The sequence below is a fragment of the Diospyros lotus genome, chromosome 9 (assembly GCF_014633365.1).
Source record: "Diospyros lotus cultivar Yz01 chromosome 9, ASM1463336v1, whole genome shotgun sequence".
Lineage (NCBI taxonomy): Eukaryota > Viridiplantae > Streptophyta > Magnoliopsida > Ericales > Ebenaceae > Diospyros > Diospyros lotus.
This window is the reverse complement of record NC_068346.1, coordinates 34,038,465-34,056,501: the sequence shown is the minus strand read 5'-3', so window position 1 is coordinate 34,056,501 and position 18,037 is coordinate 34,038,465. Positions and strand designations below refer to the sequence as shown.

The 18,037-nt window shown below is 38.4% G+C and overlaps 1 protein-coding gene across 1 annotated transcript in view; it reads right to left on the bottom strand.

Moving 5' to 3' along the window:
* LOC127809890 (peptidyl-prolyl cis-trans isomerase FKBP20-1) overlaps positions 1–18,037 on the bottom strand; it is a 31,044-nt gene that overhangs the window by 12,435 nt on the left and 572 nt on the right. The window contains exon 2 of the mRNA XM_052349047.1: positions 4,399–4,528. Coding sequence (XP_052205007.1) covers positions 4,399–4,507 — 109 coding nt within the window. The 5' untranslated portion in view covers positions 4,508–4,528. The remainder of the gene's footprint in view (positions 1–4,398; positions 4,529–18,037) is intronic.

Genomic DNA, 18,037 nt, shown 5'->3' with positions numbered 1-18,037 from the left:
TTCGCGTTGCCTCTAGTGCTGTCCGCGTCGCCAACTTCAGCGGATCTCCCGTACCAATCGTTCGCTCTAATCACAAATCCTCCTAGCTTGCTCATCTTCGATTTCGGTCAAGAATAGATTAAAATTACAGCCGAGGAACGATGCTCTGATACCATTTGTCACAACCCTAGGGTTTAGCCTAAGATTGGAATGACAATTGGAAGGAGCTGATGAATAGAATTAAGAACAAAATGTTGGGAGGAAGAAATGGATAGAAATTGGGAAAGAATGTAGAGAGAAATGGGGAAGAGAAATAGAGAAGAAATGAGAGGGAGATTGTAGAGAATTGTAGAGAGAGAATTAGAAATTCATTTAATCAATTCAAGCATGTCCAACAAACTCCTAACAACAGCCTTATATAGGCGTCATTGACTTCTAACAACCTAACCACTTGCTAACAATATATCCTAACGGTTATTATAAACCTATTACAAGGTTACCCCCTTTATTGTATTCCTATTACAGCATTGACCCTCCTATACTCCTAGGTACATGCCAAGTCTTCTAGTTATATCTCCCTTATCTCTTCCTTCTCTCTGTTTTCCTCTGCAAAACCAATTGCATCTTCCTAATTCTCACTAAATTAGGAGTGTGATCCTCTTGTCACCTCATTTCTGTGACACCGGAGAAGGGATTGATGTTTAAGAAAACTGAAAATAGGGGAATTAAAGGCTATGTGGATGTTGATTGGGTTGGTTCTAGAGAAGACAGCCGGTCAACTTCATGGTATTGTACCAAGGTTTGGGAAAATGTAGTTATGTGGAGAAGCAAAAAGCAATCGGTTGTGGCTTGCAGTAGTGATGAAGCAGAGTTTCGTGCAATTGCTCATGGGATATGTGACATGATTTGGTTGGAAAGGCTAATAGAAGACTTGGGGGTGCCTTTATCTCAACAAACAAAGGTATTTAGTGATAGCAAATCAGCTATCAGTATTGTTAAAAATCCGGTGCAGCATGACTAAATGAAGCACGTGAGAATAGACCGGAGTTTTATAAAGAGAGAAATAGAAGGAGGGATAAGTCTATCCTATATACCTTCCACTAATCAAGTAGCTGATGTTTTAACAAAGGTGGTTGCAAGACCATGTTTTGAGTCCCTAATTAGCAAGGGAATGATTTCCATCTATTCACCAGTTTGAGGGAAAGTGTTGAATGAGAATGAGATTCCAAGTGAAAGGAGAAGTCTAAGTTAAAGAGGAGTGTGGAAACTTTGCAACACTTGGTGAAGAGATTAAATCAGATTATATTAAGTTGTTTAAGTTATGTTTTAGTTGTAAATAATTGTTGTAAATTTGTATTTTATATCTGTTTTATCTCCTAATCTTTAGAAGATAGTTGTTCCTAGATTTTAGGAGTAGATTACTCAAAATCCTTTCCTACTTTATAGGAAAGGGATTAAGTTATGAACCTGTATATATTTTTAAAGCCCTCTCAATATCAATCTAAGCAAGCATTCTTGATTTCCTAAGGCTTGTTTCAATTTCAATCACACTTGTCACAGTTTGTGAGAAACAGGAGTGGGGAGTAACAACTGTTGTGGTGATTTTAATATGTAACAGGTGTGAATGATAGTGACAGGATTCTGAATATTAAGATCTCTTACCATTCACACAACCCTGACAATTGTTGGAGAAACATGTGCTTTTCCATCTCACCCTACAGTGTTTTAAGTGTCATGCATCTGACTAACTATGGTACTATTTTTAATTCACTATCAATTGAATGTTACATACTGTATGTCACAATCAGAATGCATTTCAATTGAAAACATAAACATACTGATGAAGAAAATTGCACGCTTGCAACCACTTTACAATTATTCAATTTGTATTAATATTTATTGATGTGCTACATAATTGCAGGTTACCCAAAAAGATTAAGGCAACTCATTAAGATAAGCTTTTGTTAAATGGACTTTCCATTTACTGTAACAATTTTATTTATAGAGAAAATAACTGTAAGCATACTATTGTCCATAAATCATAATGCAACACAATAGTGTCAAAGTACATTATCATATAACAGATACAAATGAAATTTTGAGTAATAAATGGTGACAATTCATCATCCCAATCAGCTCGTATATTATGATGAGCGCTGAATAAATGTTTTCAATGAACTTCTTCTTGGCTAGCAATAAATAGAAGGCATATATATATATATATATAGATATAGATATTTTGTTCAGGGTCCAATACCATGTTCATTAATCAGCAACAAAGAGTCCACACATTAAGCACAAAATGTACAAGCCCAAGCTACCTGATACTGAACCTTCAAAACCATAAAAAGCTTTTTTCTTTTTTTTTTGGTTCTTTTTTTTTTTTTGGGGGGGGGGGGGGGGGTGTGTAGAGAATGATGCGGACTCTACCATTTTAATAGTTAAAAACAAGATAAAGCTAGAAAAAAAATAGAAAAAAGAGAAGGATAGCCTGGACCAAAACACAGCTACATCAGGCAGCAGCTAAAGAGGCAGAGGAAGATTGAGAAAGCATGGACGTGGATAAAGAAAAGCAGATTGAAACACTCACACGAGCAAATCTGGAAGAGAGAGAAAGGGGAGGAGAGAGAGAGAGAGAGAGAGAGAGAGAGAGCTGTAATGTACTATGGTACCTCCACCCTGATCTGTAAACATATTAGAGAAAGGTTCAGATGAATCAGATTTTCAAACAGCAGTTTCAGATTTCAATTGGGTGAGTTGTGAGAGTTGGGTCTCCCTTGTTTGATCAAAAAGAAGTTAAAAGAAAACCATGTGGATTCACTCAGCCAAGCATAGATCATTTTGGGCAAAATTGTTAACATAACTAGCTGACTAGCTGCCATGTGACCACTTCCACTGACATGCCCTCTCCACAATCCCTAAATCTGCACTAGAAAACAATTCTAATTGTCCAAGTAAATAAATAAATGTCATGAGGAAAAAAAATAAAAGACAATCTTCAATTTAAGTTGATGTACTTGGCGTCAAACAATTGGTTGACAACACAATTCCATGGCATCAAAGAGCCTGGATAAGAAACTTTAAGCCTCCGAAGTGCAGATAAAGGATATGGGAAAAGGAGATGATATGGTACAGCACTTTCTAACCGTGAGGGCATGATATGGTGCTGCTTGCAACTAGATCTATATTACATGTGTTGGGTTTTTGCATGAAGAATTCTGTCTAGAAGATGAAGAAAACAGTAGAACTCATTTATGGAGAGAATGTGACTGGAAATTTCTAAGTTTAGTAACTTAGATGTTATATTATGAGGGATATTATAGTCTTTGTGTAGGCTAAATAACCGGTTGTAATTAACGCCCCCTATGTTCTATAAATAGGAGGCGAGGGCTAGGCAGTCGCATATATCATTCAATCACTCATTTCTGCCTCTGAATACAAGTGAGATTGCCGAGAGGAGAGAAAAGGCTTTGAGAGTAGGAGTCTTTGTAATCTCTGTTTTGAGGGCATTGTACTTGTGTGATAGAGAGTTGAGGGTTTCTTGTAATCTGTTTCAAGGTTTCTAGTGGATTTGCTCTTGGGATTTGCCGCTGGATGTAGGACTGATCTTTGCTCAGTTCAAACCAGGATAACTTCTTGTGCCTGCTGTTTGGTTTGATGTTTCTTACTTAATCTCTTTTACTGTTCTTACATTTCCAGTTTACATTTTCTGTTGTGGTTCTTTTCTCGGGTGAGGGTGTGAGAATTGGCAAGAACAATCCTATTGTGCTCCTAATCTCTAATAACATGCATAAATGAAAGTATTAACCGTTCCTTTGTCTTTTACATACAAATGTATACACATGTACAAAAATAAATAAAGGATGTTCCTGGTGAATGAGGCTCCTCATGAGAGTTGAATGAATCGCTTTTGCCATAGTTTTACCCTTGCTTTGAAAAAAGGCTGTTTCCACAACCAAAACTCATGACCTTCAAATCACAAAGGAGCAAGCTTTCCTTAGCTACCAAGGGTTGCCCTCATATATGCAAATATAAATAATCATATTAAAATATGAAAAATTACTTTCACATTCTACACCTAACAAAAAAATATGGATAAAAATTTTGAACACCATTAGTCAAATATCTTGAAAAACTTCTGACTCTTGTGTGTATGTGTGTGTGTGTGTATTCAGGGAGTCTGTATGTTCCAGCAATATGGGAAATCATTGTACCATTCAATTTGAACAGCACTATAGTGCATTAATTCACAAAATATGCAAGCAAGAAATCCCAGAGAGAATAGATCCCAGAAAAAAGGCCAGGAAACAGTAACAAAAGAAAGTTCTAGACTCCGATTAAAGCATGTGCAATAACTTTCACCCGTGACACAAACTAAACACAACAAAAATTTATGAGTGCCAGTAACACGAGGGATACCGTCAAGAAGAGGAAGAGTCTCAGAAGGAGCAACTGCGTCAGGTTTAGCACTCCTTATAATTTTCTTGATGACACCTCCATCCCCAGTTAAATCAATTGCATCACCCATGATTTACAAATTTTCAGTAACCTGGTGGAGAGAATATGTCAAATAGCATAATAGCAAGTAAATTAGATGGAAACTATTCAGTAAATCAGACCATAGAACAATATGCACCACTGCTCACTTTTAGTAACATGCACATTAGATGAAAGCACAAACATAAACAAGTGAGCAAAACATAAATAACCTAATCCACAACATCATGCACAGACCACACTCCGGTGTGTAGAGTGGAGAATTGGGTGCAAAAATGGGTGGCATCCACAAATTATTGTGGTCAAATCCATGGATTATAGGACAGAGACAACTGAAATGCACCCTCCACTATTTAACAAAGAAACAAGAAGATTTGAGTATGTTACAGTGTGTCATGTACCTAAGAGTATAGGAGGGTCAATGCTGTAATAGGAATATAATAAAGGGGGTAATCTTGTAATAGGTTTATAATAACTGTTAGGATATATTGTTAGCAAGTGGTTAGGCGGTTAGAAGGCAATGACGCCTATATAAGGCTGCTGTTAAAAGTTTGTTGGTATGCTTGAATTGAAGAATGAATTTCAAACTCTATTCTCTCTCTTAATTCTCTCTCTCTCTCGGTTCTTCTTTTCTTTCCTCCCCCATTTCTCTCTATTTCAGTTCTAAATCTCCCTCTCTTTCTGCTTTCTCTTTCCTAAATGCCTCCAAATTCCTATCACAACCCTAGCCAAACCCTAGGGCTGTGACAATTGATATTAGAGCAATCATTCATTGGCTGTGGTTTTGGAAAATCAATAGTGTCCGATCAGATTTGGAGTACGCAAGCTAGATTCAAAGCAAAGCATCATTCCTCGGTAGTTCTTCTCGTTGATTAATTTTCGACGGGAATTGACGGCTGCTGTCCAACGCAAGGACTGGTTATTGGACTCTAAAGGCGACCTCGGTTGTGGAAGAAAAGCAGAAGGTTTGACTATTGAATTCCGGAGCAGTAGGTTGATTCGCTGCTACTTTTTTCCGAGTCGTTGCAATCGCGATTTCGAATGTGAGGCAGATCAAAAGTGACACAACTTCAGCGGATTTTGAAGCCAAGTTGTAAGCTACTGTAACCATCGAATTCTCAATTCCGCATAATTTCGTTGGTTGCATCATAGTCGCGCGAGAAAGGCGAGCAATAACCTTCCGCGATCTGGCAGAATTCCATCGATCTGGAAGTTTTGTTATCAGTGTGTAAGATCCATATTGTGAAGGCGTGCGATTGAGGCTAGTCCAAATTCTTGAGCGATTGATGATCAACGACAATTGCAATCATAGGCAGACAATTGGCCGATTTGGAGTGTTGGATGGTGATTGGGTGAAGCAGACGGTGATTAGTGTTGGAATCAGGACTCAGCGGAATTGAAGATGACACAAGCTAGGAGAGGCCGACGGTGATACCGAGTTAAATTTGAAGTCATTATCAGAGTGGCACAGCAGGTATGGGATTGGAATCGGAGCAACTATGAAGGTGGAAGCGTGAATCGCTTCGGATTAGGTTGTCGACTTGAAGGTGGAACAACAAGGTGATTTGCTACTGATTTTTGAATTGCTGTAGTTGATCGAGAAGGCGAGGCAAGTGTAGGAGACTTTGCAACAAACAAGCCATAAGGTAGAATCGGATCCGTTGCCTAGCTGTTCAGTTGCTGGAGAATTGAAGTTGCAGGCAAAACTTATAGAGCCTGGTGGAATCTTGATTTTGCTGTGGTGAATTGTGGAATTGATTCCAACGCACAAGGAGGAGAGGTCGGCTCAGATCTGAAGGAGAAGTAGGAGGAGTGGCTTCCAGCGAGTTCCGTTGAACATTCTTAGCCGTCGATCTCTTTACTGAGGAAAGATAGAAGGTTCAACTGTGAAGGCGGGGCAGCGGTTTGATTCGCTGCTACTTTCCAAGATGTTGCAGTAGCAGTTCAGGAGGACAACCTCAGCCATTATTGAAACTGATCGAGTGGTAATTTAGGAGATTCCGATTAGAAGTCCAACAATGCATACCAGCAAATCAGAGACGAGAATTCCACAGGCAATGAATTGCGTTTGAGGCGATTCTAACTAAGAATCCGATTAGTTCATGGAAGAGTTGGATTAAGGATGTATCAAGCTCCTATGCCTTGGCCTTTGACTTGTCCTGCTCTTGAGAATTATGCCATGACGGATAGCTTGCGTATGAAACAATGGGAGTCTTCTCTGCAGCAGAAGGATGCTGCATTTTCAGTAGAATACAACAGAAAACGTGAAGAGTTTAGGCTGAATCATGAGGCACGAAAACAAACATTAGACCCTTGGGTTAGCAAAATGTGTGAGGAATTTGGCTGTGTAATACGAGAAGAGCTTCAAGAGTTTGCAAGGATGCTGAGTAAGGAGTATAACTACAAGTTTCTAGTAGAATTCTTCGACAAACCGAGAAGGAATATTGCAGATGATCATTCTGAAAATTCTAACCAGAAGAGGATGGATTCTGAGAACTATTCAGCAGGAGTGAATTCCAATAAGCTAAAAGAAGAAGATGTTGCTGATGTGGAGGGAAAAAATGTTAAGAGCGTGAGCTTCAAAAAAATTCCAATGAAGGAGACGAAGATGTGGCAGAATTTTCGACAGGGGCAGATGGTTTAAATGCTGAGAAACCTCTTGAATCCCTTGAGGGAATTGAGGCACAAACTATTGGAAAACCTTCCCCTAATGGCGATGACTTACTGTCGGGGGTGACTGATGGGGTTGACTATGTGCCCCAATCCAAGGCTGGAGATGATACTAAAGATTTAGATTTTTTTGGCAGTATTGGAGAATTGGACTTGGGAAAAGATAGCTTCCCTGATTGTCATTCTAGAGGATCTATTAATTTGGTTTATGGAGAACATCCTCATGGGGAACAACCATCTCAAACTCTATTCATAAGAAACATAGACAACAATGTTGAGGACTCTGAGCTTCGATCTGCTATTCAAGCACTCAAATTTGAATCTGAAGCCATTGAGGTCAATCTGGTTGCCCCTACTGAAGTGCTGGTCCAAGTTATGCCCATGACGATTCTTGGAATCCTAAGAACAAAGAAGAAGAAGCCTAGAAGGAGAAAGGGGGAAAAAGAGATTGAACAGAAAATAAAGGTAGGAGTGGGATGAAGAAAGAGCAGCTCAATGATAATAAGTTTCTTGGGGACAAGAAACATTTTAAGGCAGGAGGAATTGTCATGTACCTAGGAGTATAGGAGGGTCAATACTGTAATAAGAATATAATAAAGGGGGTAATCTTGTAATAGGTTTATAATAACTGTTAGGATATATTGTTAGCAAGTGGTTAGGCTATTAGAAGGCAATGACGCCTATATAAGGCTGCTGTTAGGAGTTTGTTGGTATGCTTGAATTGAAGAATGAATTTCAAACTCTATTCTCTCTCTTAACTCTCTCTCTCGGTTCTTCTTCTCTTTCCTCCCCCATTTCTCTTTGTTTCAGTTCTAAATCTCCCTCCCTTTCTGCTTTCTCTTTCCTAAATCCCTCCAAATTCCTATCACAACCCTAACCAAACCCTAGGGCTGTGACACAGTGGAATACATGCCAAGCACACCAAATAAAATTAGATGGAAAACTATTCAGTAGATCAGAACACTGAATAGAGTGAACCATTGCTCCTTTTGATAACATGCACACTAGACAAAACACAAAGATCTGTTAAAAACACATAGTTGAAAATATAGAGGTTTAACAAAACAACAGCCCTGTTGGGCGTCGGGGTGGGGGGGGGGGGGGGGGGGGGGGGGCAGAAAAGATCATGATAGAAATGGGTGGGGGCATGCAGACTGAAGAATTGGGGCAAAATGGATAAAATCCGCAAATTATTCAAGTCCATAGATATCACAGGGATCCAGTAATAGCCTAGTGTTGACTTCCATGTGTACCCTTTCTTATAGGATAGAATCGACAGATGGACATCAAAACACACCCTCCATTATTCAAGAAAAATAAGTAATGAGAAGACTTGAATGTGTTATAGTGGAATGTAATTATGTAAGCCATGCATGTACAAAGTCGATGAGTTATTCGTCAATATCTGCCAAGCATCCTCCCAACCTGACACTCCCATGTCCCCACTCTCTGGTAGCACATACATTGTATTTCAAACTTTAATGTGAGTTACTTTTCCACAAGGTATCAGTGCAAAAAAGTTGCAGCTTTGTGAATACATATAATCTCATATTCGCATTCATAGTTATGTGGTAGGCAAACAAATTGTACTGAGTAATATTGATTATAGCTTGTCACTGACGTGAATGATAGAGCTAGGAAATTTGATGAGGGTGGTTATGTCACAGTCCATATTCATCCTAAATGGTACCACAAACATGCTTTTAAGAAACTACATGCTTGACCTAGTGGATCATTCTCCATCGTAATAAGTTAATAACAGTAAGGCCTAATGTACATTTGCTTGATTTACTTGATGATGTGAATACTAGTCATGCTTCTATATGAACGATTGGTCACCTTATCGAGGCAAATTTGAGCCTCCTTTCTTGCCTACCAGCATTGCTATAGATTCTCAAGCTCTTAATTCTTCACCTCTTCTATAGCATAGGAAAATCATTAATATTGTGCTCAATAATGAGATTATTATTTCATTTCATGGAGATTTCAACAGTTTCTAGTCAAACAAAAAGAATTTTCAGACTTAGATGCTTACTTGGTTCACAATAAAATACTTTTGACTCTTAATCTAGGGTTCTTGAAGTCATACTTATAGTCGAACTTGCCAACAAGATCCTTCAACAAAGGGAAAATGAGGGACCTGCATCTAGGGATTTAGGAATTTTACGAAACTTCTACTAATTTTAGGAAAAACTAATCAGACCAAAAATTAAGAAAATAGCAAACTAGTAATTTTATTGCATTTCCTAAATAGTCCCATTTCTTTAATTTTTTTTTTTCCCTTTTTCCAAATAGGTTTATTAGCATCCCATATAAATATCTCTTAATGTATTCCAGAAAATAAGTTACACTGACCATAATTGCATAAAGTGCCCCTCATGTTTTAGAAATGATAGAGAACACCATTACTGTTAAAATTAAAAATCAGGTAAATTAACCATTTTGCACCTGGCTTCTCTTTCTCTCTCTCTCCAATGTTACTGTTAAAAAAATATTTTCTAATCTTTATATATAACCTAAATATATAAGATATATTTCTGAAAATATATTATTTTTTAAATTTTAATTATATAGAAATTTAAAAGAAAAAGAAAAAATTGTCAGCAACTGCAACCCCCTCGCTAGGGTTGCACAACCCCTTTGCTCGCTGTGATGGGATTCAAAAACCTTGTTGCCAGCCACATGGTGATAAAAGAGAGAGGGAGAGGGAGATTCTGCCATTTGGGAGAGGTTTGGCCACCACTGATGGAATTTCCAAACAGGCCTAGCCATTCTCACCAGCTGTGAGAGAGATGATGGGAGATGACAGAGGAGAGAGAAATAAGAGGAATTTAAGAAATTCGGACAGTCATGCATTAATGGCAGGGGTTCTTCACAACATGGTTTGCAAAGGATACTTGATATAATTTCTCAAACATCAAGAGTAATTTCTATTTTTATGCCAAACCTCAGGGGTACAAGGTGTAATTTACCCTATTCTAGCAGGTAGTCTTTGATTGATTATTGAATTGATAAAAAAAAATGAGATTTATTCCCAGTTTGAGATTCCTTGTTAGTGTTCTTGTGAGTTTTTGTGTAATTGTATCCCTAATTTTATATCAAATCCATTTACTTTGCCAATCCACAAAAAGTGCTTTGATGTGCTATTTGCCTTTCAGTTGAGAACCCTCGCATCATTGCATGCCAAAACCACGCTAATAGTACCTCACCAATCATATAAGGGCATTCTAGACTCAATAAGGGGACATCACCAACCACCTTCTTCAAACTTAAAACCCCTTGGAGATAATTTCATTACAACACAATACTGTACAAAAAGGTCATCATGAATCCACTTGGACCTAAGTTTTTCTAAACTGCAACCAAAATTTCTCTTCTAAAAATAGCATTGGGGCAATCCTCTCGTGTCTTTTATTAAAATTCAACTGGGACTCAAACCATCTAGCAAAGGCTTCCTAACTTCTGTGATGAGTACAACCAATGACAGAAATCCAAAATAGCCTCAAATACATCATATTCCCTTCGCAAGCTCCTCCATCAAGAAGCAACTTTCCCAATGAGATTGCACCACTATTTAAGCATAACCCATTTCATGGTAAAATACAGCTTTTATATCACCTCATCTAACATAGACCACACTGGACTTTTAGCCCCAATTCACCTCATCAGATCTCAGAGGACTCCCTACTTTTGCCCTATTTTAGTTCCCTTTCTACTTTCTCCTAATTCAATAGCCTTTCCTAACATTCCTTATCTAATAGATTGATATCTTCCGCTAGCCTAGTTATACGCATTCATATGTTCTAAAATAACGTACAATTTCTTCATGCCTTCCATTAAGCAATATTCAATTTTATAGCTTAGTAGTTGGGTTTCCTTCATTCTTTTATCCCTTCCAACCATAGTCACCAAGAACATGGTATTTTCTGGATTGTGGTACAGGAACCGGTACAAGGTACGTTAGTATGCTAATTTTATGGTACAAAGGGGATATGCTTAATTATTTTGTTATTTTGACTCATGGTACATTCTATGGTTGTACCTGGGTAGAAATTAGTGTTACAGATAAAGAACCTTATCATTTAGAAGATAAGGAGTGGCGGTTAAATGATATAAGGAAGCATGAAGACAAATCAAGTTTAAGTATTTTGTATAAATCTGTAAATTATAGATGATTATTGTTCCTACTTATTAGATTGTTATCCTCTCCTAGTTTTTAGGAGATTTATTAGCACACTTCTTGTATATATAGGGTTTCATACCCATGGAATAATTAAGAGAGATTTTCTATTCAATCCAAACTCTCTCAACATGGTATCAGAGCCTAGTATTTAGGGAATTCTGTTTAGGCCTTCATTGCCGATTTTTTCCCTGCTTAGTACCATTCCGGCCTGTTTTTTTTGTTCCATTTCTTGAGGTAATCAAAGTCGGTTACAACTTTCTTCTTCACCCGATATTCTCTCATTGTTTTTCCCTTCATTCGTTTGGTTCATCATCCAAGTTTTCCTAAGATGTCTACCTTCTCCGACACCAATCCTACATCAGAAGCGGTTGAAACAAGCAACCCGTCAGAAGCTTCATTCATTGGATCCAGCAACTCAAATAATGGAAGAGAGCTACAAAATCTCCAAGCGGCCTACCGATTGAATGGAAGAAACTACCTAAAATGGTCCCAGCTTATCCGAACCTTTCTCAAAGGAAAAGGTAAGATAAGTCATCTCTTAGGGAGTGCCCCTAAAGAAGGAGATCCCATGTTTTCTGCATGGGATGAGGAGGACTCTTTAGTTATGTCTTGGCTTTGGAATTCGATGATGCCCGAGATAAGTGATACGGTAATGTTTCTAACAACCGCTGAGGATATTTGGGAGGTTGTCAACCTCACATATTCTAAAGTGAAGGATGCAGCACAAATATATGAAGTCCAAACTAAGATTGCAGCAACCAAACAAGGGGTAAGATCTGTTACTAAGTACTCTAGTACGTTGCAAACTCTATGGCAAGAATTAGATCATTATCAATGTCTAAAGATGAAATGTAGTGAAGATGCAGCCTTACATAAAAGATTTGTGGAAAAGGAGAGAACCTATGACTTCTTGGCAGGTTTAAATATGGAGTTTGATGCAGTCAGGGTTCAAATACTTGGCAAAGAAGATAAACCTTCTCTAAATGAGGTAATCTCTCTAATCCGGGCTGAAGAAGGGAGAAGAGGAGTAATGCTAGACACTGCTCCTATAGAAAAATCAGCATTAATAGCATTGAGAGGTCCTAACCGAGGTCCTAAGGAGGAAAGGAAGTCTGCTGGGGATAAAACTTCCAGCGATAGAGATTCTCGAGACTCACTATGGTGTACCTTTTGCAAGAAACCAAGGCACACCATAGAAAGATGCTGGAAGTTACATGGAAAACCACCTAAAGGAGGACAGCTTGGGGTCCAAAATCAAGCCTATATAGCCAGCAGTCAACAGCAGCCGACAGAGCACAAGCAAGGAGAACAAAAGGAGCAGGCAGATGGCTTGGACTTCAACCGGGCAGAAATTGAAAAGCTAAGAAACTTTCTAGACTCTCTTGAAAAGAAAGAAAAAGGTATTTGTTCTCTTGCACTTACAGGTATGTCCTCTCATTCTCTCACCTCACATGCTTCGGAAACAACCAAATCTAATTCTTGGATTCTTGATTCCGGGGCAACAGATCACATGACCCCTTTATCCCATTATTTCACCACCTATAGTCCTTGTTCAAGCTCAAAAAAGATAACACTGGCAGATGGCTCTTTGACCACTGTTGCTGGCCAAGGAAATATTATCCTTAATAACCATCTAACTCTCAAAGATGTTCTCCATGTTCCTAAACTCTTCACCAACCTCATCTCCATTCAAAAGCTTACCTTAGATAACAATTGCAGTGTTAATTTTTCTTCTACTTGCTGTGAAATTCAGGAACAGGGGTTGAAGAAGAGGATTGGGCTTGCTAAAGCTAGGGCTGGCCTATACTACTTTGATGGATCAAATGGGGAAGAAAACAAGGACAAGGTGAATCTTGTGTCTTGTTTGGTGCAATCTAATAAGGACCAGATCTGGTTACATCACCATCGTCTTGGTCATCCTTCGTTTTCTACTCTTAGAGTTATGTTTCCAGCTTTGTTTAGGAGTTGTGATGTTCAAGACTTTCATTGCCCTATTTGTGAATTTGCTAAACATAAAAGGGTGTCTTACCCTTCATCTAATAAAAGAACTTCTAGTCCATTCTCTCTTCTCCATAGTGATGTTTGGGGCCGGCAACTGTTCCCAATCTTTCTGGGGCAAGGTGGTTCATAATATTTGTGGATGATTGCACTAGGATAATGTGGTTGTTTCTTATGAAAAATAAATCTAAAGTAAGCACTATTTTTCCTAACTTCTATAACATGATTAGTACTCAATTTGGAGTGCCAATCAAGAGGCTAAGGACTGATAATGCCAAAGATTTTTTCAATCAATCCCTCGCACATTTTTTCCAACAAAAAGGCATGATTCATGAATCATCTTGTCCATACACACCCCAACAAAATGGGTTGGCTAAGAGGAAAAATGGGCATCTATTAGCTGTGATTAGGGCACTACTTTTCCACCATAATGTTCCAAAAAATTATTGGGGAGAGGCTGTCCTAACAGCCACTACCCTTATTAATAGACTGTCATCTCAAACTCTTGAATCTTATAGCCCTCTTCAACTCTTAAGCAGTCATTTTCCTGATTTACATATATCTAGCTGCTGGAAACCAAAAATCTTTGGGTGTGTATCATTTGTTCATATTCACAACCCTAATAGAGGCAAACTAGATCCCCGCGCTCTAAAATGCATTTTTATTGGATATTCCTCCAGCCAAAAGGGCTATAAGTGTTACCATCCTCCCTCCAAAAGATTCTCTGTCTCGGCTGATGTTACTTTTGTGGAAAATTCTCCCTATTTTGATCACTCTCATGACAGTACAAAAGCTGTCGAAGGAAATCCAGTTATGTCTCTACCTGATCTAGATCTCTCACCTCAAACTCCCTCCTCACTAGATCCGGTTACCATAGAAGATACACCAGACAAGACTCTAGAGGAAACCTCACCACGTACTCCTCCCTTACAGGTCTACTCAAGGCAGCAGAAGCTGGCTACTAGCCCAGTACAGATCCAAGACTCTACTTCCTCCTCTGAACCTGTTAACAACACTGGCACCAGCAGCTCTCTTGTGACACCAGCAGGTAATACTCCTCTTGACTCCACTGCATCTATAACTAAACATCACACACCTCAAAATGCTCCTATTTTTCCCCCCAGTGATTTGGAATGGCCTATAGCCCTCAAAAAAGGCACCAAGACCTGCACTCAGCATCCTTTACACCTGGTCCTATCCTACTCTAAACTGTCTACCCCACACAAAACCTTCCTAACCAGCCTACATACCATTCCAATTCCTAACCATTTTTTCGAAGCAATAAGGGATGAGAATTGGAGGACTGCCATGGAAGTCGAGATGGCAGCCCTTGACAAAAACAACACTTGGGAACTCGTCCACTTACCCAAAGGAAAAAAACCGGTCGGATGCAAATGGGTGTATACACTCAAATACAAATCCGATGGAACCCTAGACCGGTATAAGGCAAGGCAAGGCTAGTAGCCAAGGGATACACTCAAATATATGGCATTGATTATCAAGACACCTCTGCCCCAGTTGCAAAGCTAAATACAGTGAGAGTTCTTCTATCTCTAGCTACTAACCTAGGCTGGCCGTTGATGCAATATGATGTAAAAAATGCCTTCTTGCATAGAGACCTAGAAGAGAAAGTTTACATGGACTTACCATCGGGTTATAGTACATATACTTGCGGGCAGATAGTGTGCAAACTAAAAAAGGCATTGTATAGTCTTAAACAGTCCCTTAGGGCCTAGTTTAGCCGATTTACCCATGTGATGCTTACCTTAGGGTATCAACAAAGTCAAGGAGACCATACCCTTTTCATCCACCACTCGGCCACAGGGGGAGTAGCAGTCCTATTGGTATATGTGGATGATATTGTTGTGACCGGAAATGATGAAGAAGGTATGACTATATTAAAGGATTGCCTAATTAAAGAGTTTGAAATTAAAGATTTGGGAAGGTTGAAATACTTCTTGGGCATAGAAGTTGCACACTCAAAAGAAGGCATCTTTATCTCTCAACAAAAGTATATTGTGGACTTGCTAAAAGAAACCGGGCTGCTAGGTTGTAAGGCTGCTACTACTCCAATTGAATTTAACCACAAATTGGGGAGGTTCCGAAAGATAAAGAAGTGAGCAAAGAATTCTACCAAAGGCTAATAGGGAAACTAATTTATCTAGCACACACCCGGCCAAATATTGCATATGCAGTGGGGGTGGTCAGTCAATTTATGCATTGTCCGAAAGAAACTCACCTTAGAGCGGTTTTTAGAATACTTCATTACTTGAAAGGGACACCAGGGAAAGGCATTATGTTCAAAAGGGGACAGAGTATGATACTTGAAGCCTATACTAATGCAAATTATGCAGGATCAGTGGTGGACAGAAGATCTACATCCGACAATTGTACCTTCCTAGGGGGTAATCTTGTAACTTGGAGAAACAAAAAACAAAATGTGATGACCCGGTCAAGTGTAGAGGCAGAGTTCAGATCCATGGCATTAGGGGTATATGAGTTACTTTGGTTAAAAATCTTGTTAGATGATTTGAAGATCACTTTGGTGGAACCTATGAGACTATATTGTGACAACAAATTAGCAATCAGCATTGCTCACAATCCGGTATGACATGATAGAACCAAACATGTTGAGGTGGACCGACACTTCATTAAGGAAAAATTAGATAGTGGTCTAATATGTACTCCATATATATCATCTTGTGAACGACTTGCAGACATTCTCACTAAAGGGTTGCCTACAGTTGTGCATCAAAAGTTGACTAGCAAGCTTGGAATGGATGACATCCATTCTCAATCTTGAGGGGGAGTGTTACAGATAAAGAGCCTTATCATTTAGAATATAAGGAGTGGCGGTTAAATGATGAGAAGATAAGGAAGCATGAAGACAAATCAAGTTTAAGTATTTTGTATACATCTGTAAATTATAGATGATTATTGTTCCTACTTATTAGATTGTTATCCTCTCCTAGTTTTTAGGAGATTTATTAGCATACTTCTTGTATATATAGGGTTTCATACCCATGGAATAATTAAGAGAGATTTTCTATTCAATCCAAACTCTCTCAACAATTAGTTGGGTTGATACTTTGCTATTATAGAAGCTGGTTTGTTTTGAATTTCTATTTATGTCTTGTAGAACTTCTACATTGATGAATCCTATGCAAATGAACTCAAGTTTGAATGTAATTCAAAATGTAACAGAAATAGTTTCTGAAGTGAGAGAAGTCCAACGTAGAGCAACCAAACATTTCAGTTAAAGAAACGACTGTAACATTCTTCAGCCCCTGTTGTGTTTTTTTTTTTTTTTTTTTTTTTTTTGGGGGGGGGGGGGGGGGAATTGGAGCCTTCAGCTAAATGAAATGATTAATGAATCTAGCAATGAATAGAGAACAAGAGAGATTTATTTAGGTAATTTTAATCATCTGTTACCCATCTCCTATCAAATTTATTATGTGGTCTATTAGGGTAAACATCATAGATGTTCTTTTAAGAATATACCTCTTCATTAACTATTGTTATGTTGTTGTCTTGAGTATAGGATAAAGTCATTCCTAGAAGATCAGTGAAGGAAGTGCGCATAAGTGGCTATTGAAGATTTAGATAGGAAATTGTATCCCATGTGAAATTAGTGAAAGTTATGGGGTTAAATTGTAATTATCTAAAGTCTTCATTGGGATGTCCGCTCTATTCTATAAATAGAGGGAAAGGGGTAGCCGGGTATGTGAAAGTAATTCTCATTCTGATATTGTGCGGTGTGTGAGAGGAAAGGCTTGTGTCAAGAAAGCTATTTGTAATCTCCAAGAAAGATTGTACTAGGGTGGGATAAGAGTGAGGGACTTCGTGTAACTGTTCTACACTTGGATTTCTGGTGGAATTGCTCTTGGACTGAGGCTGGATGTAGGGTTGCTTTTCATGCAATCCGAACCAGGATATATCACGCACCTATTGTTTATGGTTTGGTTGTTCCTTTCTCTGGTTTTCATTCCTTTAATTCTGTTCTTTCAATTTCAGTCCCTTATTTCTGTTGTTTGGTTTGATTTTGGGTGAGAGAGTGTGAGAGATTGGCACTTGCAAGCATTGTTTGAGTTATCTAAAGAGCTCCTAATCATAACAACTATAATCAATATGAGTACAAGATCATGATAGATCTGTCAAAAATCAAATTTTGTGTTCAGCCAGCAAAGAGGACTATGTGTTACTTTTCCATTAATAAGAGTGAACTATGTTACTGAAATAGATCCAGAAATCAAAAATATATAAACATTCTAAAGGATAGCAATCTTATGGTAAGGAATCCAATGATAATTGGATAAGTAGGAGGATTGATTTGTGAGTTTGCACTAGCATGTGTATAAGCGAGAGTTATAGAGGACAACCAAAGAAAGGTCTTCTAAAGTTTATCGTGCTCTTCCATAGTGAATCCAAATATCAGACTTCCAAATGTTAATGTCTGTCTGCTAAATAACTAAAATTTGGAAACCCCTCCTACAGAAGATGTGCAAGGACCTATCTACAAAAGATGTGCCTACTTGTACCTAGCAAGGATCACTGATAACCACTTGGTCTTTTATTGCCAAGTGCCACACTCACCTTGTCACTCAAAAATAGTTCCCCAGCATTTGACGTATTCATATTGACAAGAATTCCATATTTTTTGTTTCTTTTATTTGATAGTTTGCCAATGATTCAAATTCTGTAGCCATCCAG